Genomic DNA, 11,564 nt, shown 5'->3' with positions numbered 1-11,564 from the left:
GCCATGGCCGCTGAGCCTGCGCGTCCGGAGCCTGTGCTCCGCAACGGGAGAGGCCACAACAGTGACAGGCCCGTGTACCGCAAAAAAAAAAAAAAAAAAAAAAAAGAGAAGAGAGAATGAAAGGACTATTAAAAAAAAAAAAAGACTTTTTCCTAGGACAGAGGCATTGAGGCTGTTATTAGCGACAACTGGAATAGGGCAAACCATAAACTATGAAAATGATCTGAGAGAAATACAAACAAATACAAACCACCCTGTCCTTAAGAGCTTTTGTTTTTTCCTGTTGTTTATCACTTCTATCTACAAAGTAAACTTAATCAACTTGTCCTTACCGATTTAGTGAAACATGATTTTATATAAGATATATTTGAACAGTCTATCCTCAGCTTTCTTAGGTCTCAGTATCACAGATAAGTAAATATTACACCTGTGTTTCTAGATAGTTCTAGATAGTGCATGGGGGAAGTTATAATGGAAGAGTCATAGTCCTTGGGAGAAATTAAAAATCATTTAGGATTTGCTCTGATATCCTTTCAAAGTGATTGGAATGTTTTAAGATCCAGAATTTAAATTATACTAGCTAGCATAAGTATCTGAATATATAATCTCTAAATACCTGGGTTTAATTTAGCTTTGGATGAACAACCATGGAGACCTCTAGTAAAAATCTAACTTGTCTTCCAGGAAGCAAGATCAGTGGGCCCGGGATAACATCAAAAATTACAAGGATGACCCATTTTGGAGACATACAGGCTATGTTATGGCACAAATGGATGGGCTATATGTAGGGGCAATGAAGAGGGCTATAGTAGAAGGAACAAAGGTAAGATTTTTTAAAAGCTACTCAGGATTTATATGGTATGGCAAGAATATTGAAAATTATCTTTAAAATTATTGATACATTCCAATTAAGGAGAAGATCAAATTAGGACTAGAGAATAAATTTCTTGCACAGAAGAACTGTCTTATCTATCTCATTGCTAGCACCTGACTCAGTGTCAGGTTAACTCACAAGTAAACCAGCTAGTTTCTGTGTTCTTTCAGTCTATACTCTGGGGTAGGTTAAAAAGCCCCATATGAATGTACTGGCTTTTTTTTTTTTTTTTTTTGCGGTACGCGGGCCTCTCACTGTTGTGGCCTCTCCCGTTGCGGAGCACAGGCTCCGGACGCGCAGGCTCAGCAGCCACGGCTCACGGGCCTAGCCGCTCTGCGGCATGTGGGATCCTCCCGGACCAGGGCAAGAACCCATGTCCCCTGCATCGGCAGGCGGATGCTCAACCACTGCGCCACCAGGGAAGCCCCTGGCTATTTAATTAACCTAATAAAGCAAGTGTTTTAGACAATATTTTGTTAAAGAAAAATGTCTAAGTTTTATAAAATGTACGAGTTCTATGCTTTCATCCTCCATAGCACGCACACACAAACACATGCCCAGGCACCATAATTTTTTTGAAAGGTTTACTGAATCATTTAAGATTGAAAGGTACCGTGTAATATACTTCCAAAAATTAGGAAGATTTTATTTCCTGGGGGTAATATATATACCATACACACACACACACACACACACACACACACACACACACACACTCTCACAATGGACAAAATATATAAAATAACAGTTTATAGAAAATAGATGCAAAAAATACTCTTAATCATATGAACTTGGCCTTGCTAATAAAATTAGAAATACAAATTAAAATCATACTGAGAAATACTTTCTCACTTATCAATTTGGCAAAAATTCCAAAGTGTGAGAGCATACTGTGTTGGCAAGGCAATGGGGGGAAAAAGGTACTTTTCTAGAAGACTGGTGGAAATACAAAATGGTGTATCTGCTATGGACAGGAATTTTGGCACCCAGTACCAAAATCACACACTCATTTACCCTCTGACCCAGTAATCCCATTTCTAGGATTATCGCAAAGGTTCACTGGCAACAGTGCAAGCCTGTTCATCACAGATAATTTATAATAGCGAAAAGACCGAAAACAGCCAAATACATGGAAGACTGGCTGCATAAATGATGTAGCTATAAACAGGATTAAGGTGGATCTCCATGTACTATTATGGAATGACCTTCAGAATCTGTTATTAAGTGTAAAAATGGAAAGACCAGTGTATATCATGTGCTACCTTTTGCATAAGAAATTGAGATAGATAGATAGATGGATAATAGATAGATAGATAGATAATAGATAGATAGATTTGCTCATTTTTTCAAGGAGAAACTACAGTGAAAGAATAAGCCAAAAACTAAAAAATAAATGATTACCTATAAAAGAAGGAAGAAGAGAGAGTGGAGGGAACAGAGATGAAAGCTACATTTCTCTGAATGTAATTTGCTTTTTACGTTTGACTTTGGAACCATGTAAATGCTGTTCATACTTATAAAAAAATTTTTTAAAGCAAAGCAGTTCCTAAGATCTGAAAACAAATTGACACAAATATACCTAATGGTGCATCAAGTTTGTGGCATAACCATACGGACAGCAGTTATTTCAAGTGACCTTAAAACACAGTTACTGCTGTACATCCTCAGTGGAATAGATGCTACAGACAAGAAGAATCACCAAAACCAAAACAAACGACCTTGAATTGTAATCTTACTTTAGTAAAAATATTGATATTGCTATTTTGAAATTTGATAGCGTTCACTTGATATAGTAAGATAAAGCAAATAAGTATGTTAGATAACAAGATTTTCAGCATAAGAAAAATCAATGAAGTGAAGATCCTGTGTTTTTGTTTTTGTTTTTAAGTTGAAATATAGGTAGCAAATCATTACTTTTCAAAAATACACGTTTTGCAGGAATTCCCTGGTGGTCCAGTGGTTAGGATTCAGCACTTACACTGCTGTGGCCTGGGTTCAATCCCTGGTTGGGGAACTAAGATCCTGCAAACCTAAGATCCCGCAGACCTCATGGCTCGGCCAAAAAAAAAAAAAAAAGTACACGTTTCCTTACTTTGTCCCTTGAAAAAGCCTGGAAATAATGACAATAGCCTAGACCCAGTATCATTCAGTCTTCACTAGGAGGATACGACATAAGATAGGCAACAATGTCTTAAGACACAAAAGCACTAACCATGAAGAAAAGGATTGACAAATTCAGCTAATTAAAATAAGAATTTCTTTTTATCAAAAGCAGCCATATAGCACAGGGAGATCAGCTAAGTGGTTTGTGACCGCCTAGAGGGGTGGGATATGGAGGGTGAGAGGGAGGGAGACACAGGAGGGAAGAGATATGGGAACATGTGTATATGTATAACTGATTCACTGTTATAAAGCAGAAACTAACACACCATTGTAAAGCAATTATACTCCAATAAAGATGTTTAAAAAAAAAAAAGACAGTATAGAGAGTGAAAAGATAAGATGTAAACCAGGAGAAGATATTTGCAATACGTTTAACTAACAAAGGATTTGTATCTAAGATACATAAAGAACATCGACAAATTGTTAAAAAGAAAATACTCAGTAGAAAAATGGGCAGTGGGCAAAAACATCGAGAGGAATTTCATGGAAGAGGAAATACCTATGGCCAATAAACAGGTGAAGAAATGCTCTATTTCAAGAAAATGCATAGTAAAACCACAGTGAGATCCTATTACACACCAGAACTGGGAAATCCCAAGCACTACTGGAGTAAGTAAACTATTACAGCCACTTTGGAAAAGGATTGGACCTTACTTGAAACATTTGAGGATAACACATATTCTACAACCTGGCAGATCCACTCAGATATTACATACTTTCTTGAACATGGGGCCCAAGTACGTAAAAGTTCACAGTACCATTGTTTTGCTGTGAACTGGAAACACCCCAGATATTTATCATTAAGTATATTGTGACACTATATATTCATGTAATGGGATACCATATAGGAATGAAAATGAATGAACTATTTCCACATGATCAACATTGATAAATGTCAAAAAATAATTTTTAGCAAAAGAATGAACACAGTATGATTCTATTTGTACATATTCAAAACCAGGAAAAGTTTTAAAAATAATTGTTTAAGGATTTATACATAGATGATAAAATAATAGAAGAGCAAGTAATGAACAACATGAAATTTAGTAGAGTAGTTACTACTGGTAGGGAAAGGAAGGGAAATGAGATTGGTGACTTCTAAGGCACAGCTAATATTCTATTTTTTAAACTGTGAGGTGGGTAATAGGAGTTTGTTATTTTTCCTTAAACTGTGCATATACATCTTTATTCTTTCATACGTATGGTATCATTCTTAATTTTTAAAATAAAGGCAAAATATTTAAAAGCAAATTACAAACTGAAAGATATATTGCAATGCATCTTAGAGACAATGAACTAATCTCTCTAATACTTAAAGAACTCTTAAAAGTAGGTAAACAAGAATAACCTAGTAGAAAAACAGATAAAGCACATTCACAGTTCACAAAAAATAAATCCAAAGATTTTTAAACATACGCTCAGTGGTGCTCATATAGACGAAATGCCAGTATAAACTACAATGAGATACTGTTTTTCACCTATCAAGCTGGAAATAAACTAATTGTTTAATATGTTGTTAGGCCGTACTAGTATAATTGAAATAAGCCCTATGAAGACAATTTGGAAATATCTATTAAAATCAAAATCATTTCTAGAGATCTATCCTACACACAGACTCACACACATACAAAATGATGTGTCCAGGTCTGACTATTGTTACATTATTTACATTAGCAAAAGACTAGAAACCACCTGAAAGTCTACCAATAAAATACTGGTTAAAAATATTATAATGCATCCATTCATTGAAATACTGTTTAAAAGAATGAGGAAGATTTTTATATCAAATGTGGAAAGGTCCCCAAGATATGAAAAGATATAATAAAGAGAAAAAAATCAAGGTGAAGAGAAGTACATATAACACACTATCATTTATGTCAAAAAATGTATTTGTAAGACATTTTTAAAAGTCTAGAGAGATACGCAAGAAACCAATAAAAGTGGTAAGCTGGTGACAGGGTGGGTCTTGAGTGAACAGAGGATACGAGTGAAGAGAATTTCCACTATAGATCTTATAATTTAAAAAAATATTGAATGGGCTTCCCTGGTGGCGCAGTGGTTGAGAGTCCGCCTGCCGATGCAGGGGACACGGGTTCGTGCCCCGGTCCGGGAAGATCCCACGTGCCGCGGAGCGGCTGGGCCCGTGAGCCATGGCCGCTGGGCCTGCGCGTCCGGAGCCTGTGCCCCGCAACGGGAGAGGCCGCAACGGGAGAGGCTACAACAGTGGGAGGCCCGCGTACCGCAAAAAAAAATTGAATAATGAATGGATTACTTATTCAAAAAAAACCCAAAGAGAATGTTTATATAAATAAATAATCAGGTGGGTTTTTTTTTCTTGCTTTTGCTTTTGTTAAAATTGTCATGTGTATTTATTTGTCTTCTCACCACCTCTGCCCGAAAACCAATTTGTTTGTAGATGCCTAGCCCTGGGTGACTGGTGGTTTGTTTTGTTTTTTTTTTTTGTTTTTTTGCCGTACGCGGGCCTCTCACTGCTGCGGCCTGTCCCGCTGCGGAGCACAGGCTCCGGACGCGCAGGCCCAGCGGCCACGGCTCACGGGCCCAGCCGCTCGGCGGCACGCGGGATCCTCCCGGACCGGGGCACGAACCCGCATCCCCTAGCATCGGCAGGCGGACTCTCAACCGCTGCGCCACCAGGGAAGCCCGGTGGTTTGAATCTTGCTGTAGCAGTGCTCTCTAGTTAACACAGAGTTCATGTTCAAGCCTGATCATTGCTTCAGGTTTAATGCTGTCACGTCTGTTAGTCCTATGTTAAACATGCGATCAAAATCAAAAACACCTTAGTTGAATATTTTTGCTGTAAAGCAGTGCTTCTCAACTAAGGATGACTTCTCACCAGAGGACATTTTGCAATGCCTAGAGACATTTTGGGTTGTCAAAATTGGGAGGGTGCTACTGATATCTAGTGGGTAGAGGCCAGGGATGCTGCTAAGCTTCCTACAACGCCCAGCCCCCCTGCCCAACAAGAAAGACTTACTTGGCCCCAAATATCACTAGTGCCAAGACTGAAAAAACCTGCTGTAGAGGAATGCAAGCAGAGTGCTCTGTTTATTTTACTCTCATAGGACCCACTCCCCAAATCTGTGGCTAACAGGCTAAAACGTCTCACAAACTATAAAGTCATAAAAATCATTTTATAAACTACAATAAAATCTAGTGTATCTCTTACATTAGGGAACCTTCACAAAGGAATAATGTAATGGATACCTAACGAGAGGAGCCCTCACAATAGAAAATGACATCTGACTGTCTGCAATCAATGTTAAGTGCAGTCTCTGTCTTTTCCCAGCCCATAACCCTGTTCCAGATTCAGTTCCTGAATGCTGTTGGAGATCTGCTGGACCTGATTCCCTTACTTTCTCCCACAAAAAACTCCGGCCTGGAGGTTTTTAAGAGATGGGACATGGGACATTGCTCTGCTCTTATTAAGGTGAGACGTGCGGCAGCCTTTCTCTTTGTCCTTCCTCTGGTCCATATGGACTTTTTCTATATGTCGCCCAAGTATGGTAACATCTCATCACTCCCAGCTATAGTTATATATCAGGTTCCTCTGTCATAGAAGTTAAGAACTGGAAGGAACTGATGGAGGGAATTGGATATACATGATGTTACCCGTTTCTTCCATCATTTTCCCCATGCTCTATGTACCTGCCACTCCCACCATCCAGAATCTTCCATTTTGGAAGCTAGGACAGACTCTGTCTGTTTTGTGCACATTAAAGGTTAATTTTCCAGTAACAAAAACAGCAGTAAATGCCTTAATTGACATAATCTCTCTTCACTTCCTACATTTGTAGTCCGTTATCTGTATACTTCACTATGATTCTGGCTATAGGTTCTTCCTGGATTTGAAAACGTCTTTTTTGCTCACTCAAGCTGGTACACGTATGCTGCCATGCTCAGGATATATAAACACTGGGACTTCAACATCATTGATAAAGACACCAGCAGTAGTCGCCTCTCTTTCAGCAGTTACCCAGGTAAATAAATTTAGAGAGACATCTGAGTACTTTGAGTACTATTTCAGGATAAAACCTTAGTGATTTAGAGTAACTGGAATGGAAGAAGAAATGTTTAGTGATTAGCATACATTAATCAAAATTGGTTTTTAGAGTGCTATGAACTATAGCTCTAATACTTGTATTTAATAGAATGTCATAAACTATGTTAATAGGGTTGACAGTTCACTTCAACAAATGCCAATTGAGTACTTATTAAGCACAAGGCACTTGCCTAGGCTCTGCAGTGGAATCAAAGATGAGCGAGGTAGATCCTGATCTCAGCATCTCCTTGAGAGCCTGTCTCCATTTCTCTCTTTTTTTTTAATTGGAGTATAGTTGATTTATCCATTTCTCTTATTCTTTGCCATATCCACAGAAGTTTACCTAGTACGTGGCACCTAGTACTTAATAAATTTTTGCTGAATGGCTGGGTGAATGAATGTATAAGCTTATATATAGCTCTTACACGAACAAGATAAGTACTATACAGATAAGAACAATATTATTACTGGATACTGTATAGGCTACAAAAGAAGTGTAAGAAATGTTGTGAGTATTCAAAATAGGGACAACTCACATCTGATTGTTGGGAAAAGGAAAAAGGTGGACATTTGAGATGAACCATGAATGATGCCTAGAATTTGAGCAGGTAGAGATGGATGGGAAGGATGGTCTTTGTAGAGTTGGGATTGCAAACTCCTGTACCTAAAGGAGACAGAAGATGATGCAAATGAATAAAGGGGCTGGTATAAGAAAATAGAAATGGAAACGATCGTAGCAAACACATGGTCCAGTGACAGGGAGCCAGACGGCTCCCAGTGAGTATTGTCACCCAGCCACGTGGAGATCGGTATTTCCATATACTCTAGCTTCTTAAGAGAGAAATATGGATTTGAAAAACAAAACCCACTGTGTGAACCCCAAAACGTGTGTCTGCTAGCTGGGATTGCCCTCAACTGCAGATTTGCAACCTCTTCGGGAGACATCATGAGCAAAGGCAAGGGGGAGATTCTTACCAAACATCTAAGTGTCCAATGCAGATGTGATGTGGACACTTTAGACCTTTAATTACATCTATGCAACTTACAGGGTGGTTATACCAACCACCTGTCATATCTAGCTTTGTAAGAGTATTTGTGTCAGAGTATTATTGTCCCTTCTGGCACTGTTGTTCTTGATAATATTAATATCACCCTATCGGGAATTCTGACCAGGGGAATAAAGTGATGTCTTTCTGTCCTTGTGACCTGATCCTTCCTTAGTTTGCTTAATTGTTTTAGTACGGAGGGGGACTGAGAACTCCTTTCTCCAAGTTAGACTGTGCTTCGATTCTTCTGTGTTCCTTTGGACTGAAATTTAACGCCAGCCAGATACTGAGACAAATATGCGTACTCTTCCTCTTATTTGTGATAAAATGCAAGGTTCCGCTGTTACCTGAAATTTGTGCTCTGAAATCTCTGCAGAATTGTGTTCTCATCGTCTTACTAGTCTTGAATCCCAAAGGTAGTGATGGAGAAGGACATGGAGGGATTTCCTATGAAACTTTTGACCTTGCTCATATGTGCATATATATCTTCCAGAATAGATAGATTTAGAAGTAGATATATAGATAATAGAGATTTTTAGAACAATTAAACTGAGAGAACACAAAAGACTTTTTTTTTTTCTCCAAGATGTTTTTACAGGAGCCAGTGGAGCAATGTCATTCATAATTTCTCTCACTAGACTGCTTTGTTCTCAACAGCAAACATGAAAAAACATGTAGAATTTTATTTATATTACAAAGAATTGTTTAGTTATGGGATCAGCCAAACGGAATTCATCACATAGATATAAAACTAAGCTTTACCATGAACTTTATGCCATGTGTATGTGCTGTTGATCCCAGAAATAAGCTAGGTGACTTGTTTTTCTTTGGTGCAGGAGTACCATGATAGATGGGGTGGGTTAGGAGCGTGGTGTCAGTTTTGTATTCAAAGGGGCAGGACCTGGAGGCTCTTCCTGATACGGACAAGGATATTAAGAGTTATTGAGTCAGAACCGATAGATCAAGTCATGATATAATTTATTCATCTACAATTTTCTATTAAAATGTGCTAAGCAGAGTATTTGTGATGAAACACAGGACAAATGCATCCCCTATTCTAACAAACTTTACATTCTGGTGAAAAATAGACGCAAATAAAAAAGCAGTGACTAAAGTGTGATTTGTGTAATAATAGAGAAGCCTAGTTTGGGGATGATGAGATAGCTTTTAAGAGAAAGTAAAATTTATGTTGAGACACAAAGGCAAGTGTAAATTCCCGAGGCCAGTGGGGATAACGGGGTGACAGAATGTTCCATGTGGAACAAGCAGCACATGTAAAGGCCTATAGGCAAGAGAAAGTGTGGAGAAGGCCACGGAGAGGGAATGAAGGGCAATGCAAGACCATTAAAATGACAAGTGGAAGTGACATGAATAGATTTGCATTTTAGAATTACAAAATGTCTGGCCCACGGGAGGAGGACAAGAGAGGCTTCCAGCAGAACATGTAGAAGCGTGAGGCAACAATCCAGGCAACTCAAACCACATAAAGTTTTGCAGATGGTCAGTCAATATACGGATGGAAGATTGATATTCCTCTTCAAGAAGAAAACAAGAGGTCAAAAATGACTGCTGAATTAATATAGCAGTAATAGTGTTCCTGTTGTCCTTGCCAGAATCCTTGAGGGATAATTGCCTAATGAGAATTGTTAGAAGGGCAGTCCCAAAACTGTGCTCGAGCATAGGAGCATAGGAGGAACAATAGTAATCCTTCACAGTACATTCATCAGTATTGCAAAAGGATTTGCTGACCCCAGCTCACCCAGGCTTATCTAAGCTAATCTCATGCTCTGTGTTCACAAGAGTCCCAGCTGACTCCGTAAAAATACAGGTAGTTATTCAAGGAAATAAATTAATATAATAACCTCCATCTTAATCTAGAAAGGATTTAAGGTGGGGTCCAAAGTGGCAGCGTAGGAAGATTCTGAACTCACCTGCTCTTACAGACACACTAAATCTACAGCTACATTTGGATCATTTCCCTCTGAAAAAGATCTGAAAATGAAATGAACTGATTCCCACAACAGAGAATAAAAGGACCACACTGAGACAGGTAGGAGAGGTAGACACATGGTCTTGCAAAAGACCCCACTTTATTGAGTGCAGCAGCACGCGATAAAGAGGGATCTCATGAGACAGGTGCTTCTCCAGGAGGAGCAAGGAATTTAGAATCTTCCTTCTGGTTGTTAGTGAAGAAATCTATGTTATTAATGAAGATTTAGATTACACCCCAGCCCCTGCGATCCACACCAGAATGAGGAGCTCCCAAAACGTTTGGCTTAGAAACCCAGCAGGGCTGATGTCCAAGGGTACCAAAGTGCTATAGGAAACTGAGATTCCCCTAGTAAAGGATTTGCATGTGGTCTTACTCACCCCAAGACCCAGCAAAATAACAACAGTTTGGAAAGTGCCATATGCGAGGAAGATTCATTTGCCCATCTAAAGGCTGGAGAGGCAGGGGACACCTGAAATGGTCCTGAAGGCAGAGGTGCTGGCGGAAGCCATTGGTGCGTTCTCCACCTAGCATGCTAGCGCAGGTGGGTGAGCTTGGATGCAACACCCTCCCACTGCCTAGCTAAACAGGCAGGGGTGAGTGGTCATTGCAGTGTCCTACTTCCTTGCTGAAGTCTGCACATGCAGTGGTTGCAACACTCCCCTGCCCCCTGGCTGGGGCTGAAGAGCTGCCTTTCCGAAGCCAGTGAAGGGGGCCCCATCCCCTCCACTCTCCAGCTGCCCTGCTAAAGCCAGTGAGCACATTCAATCCACATAGGGGACACCTCTTGATCCCCCAGCCTTGCTGGCCAGGGGCCCTGGCATTCCTGAGCTCCACAGGACGGTAACGATCAGAAAGACAGCTCTTGGCAGGCTACCACGCCCAGGGCACTGCACAGACAGCAAGCTGAAATAAAACCCAAGTATCCCTGTAAAACCCAAGTATCCCTATTTACTTAGCCTGGTGCTTCAGCTTCAGACAGACTTCAGGTTTCCCACGCATCTAGAGGCTAAGGAGACGTTGCCAGGGGACATAAGCTGGGAGACACCATCCTTGTACATCCCCTTGACCTCGCTACAGCTCGGCAGTACTTCCCAGGTAAAAAGCTTATACACGTGTCTGGAGCCCCAATTTTTGCAACTGTCACTAGGCCCTAGGCTGCCAAAGGTCACGCTTACCCTTGGGCTTAAGCGTCTGCTTTCACCTGTGTTCTCACTGCAGTGCTGCTTCCTTTCTACCCAAGGGCAGCAGGGGAGGTGACAAGTGAGCTTTACTCTGTATGCTCCCCCACTGGCCCCTGTGGCAGTCACGTCACCCCCTGCAGGCTCTGCACCACGTGATCAGCAGTGCTGTGGGGAGGGCTGGCCCTGGCCCCTCAAAGGGCTTTAAAAACCTTGCTTTCTAACACAACCAGGCCTTTGTAACAGATCT

The 11,564-nt window shown here is 40.3% G+C and overlaps 1 protein-coding gene and 1 non-coding gene across 2 annotated transcripts in view; both read left to right on the top strand.

The window, feature by feature from the left end:
- Positions 1-11,564, top strand: part of PLBD1 (phospholipase B domain containing 1) — a 72,199-nt gene that overhangs the window by 29,473 nt on the left and 31,162 nt on the right. The window contains exons 4-6 of the mRNA XM_024128965.3: positions 685-823; positions 6,345-6,485; positions 6,891-7,035. Of these exons, the coding sequence (XP_023984733.1) occupies positions 685-823; positions 6,345-6,485; positions 6,891-7,035 (425 nt within the window). The remainder of the gene's footprint in view (positions 1-684; positions 824-6,344; positions 6,486-6,890; positions 7,036-11,564) is intronic.
- On the top strand, positions 2,817-2,888 carry TRNAV-UAC (transfer RNA valine (anticodon UAC)). Its single transcript has one exon. It is a non-coding gene; the product is annotated as a tRNA-Val (tRNA).

This window comes from Physeter macrocephalus, chromosome 6 (genome assembly GCF_002837175.3).
Source record: "Physeter macrocephalus isolate SW-GA chromosome 6, ASM283717v5, whole genome shotgun sequence".
NCBI classification, from domain to species: Eukaryota; Metazoa; Chordata; class Mammalia; order Artiodactyla; family Physeteridae; genus Physeter; species Physeter macrocephalus.
Note: the sequence above shows the minus strand (reverse complement) of the source record. Positions and strands in the feature narration are given on the sequence as shown.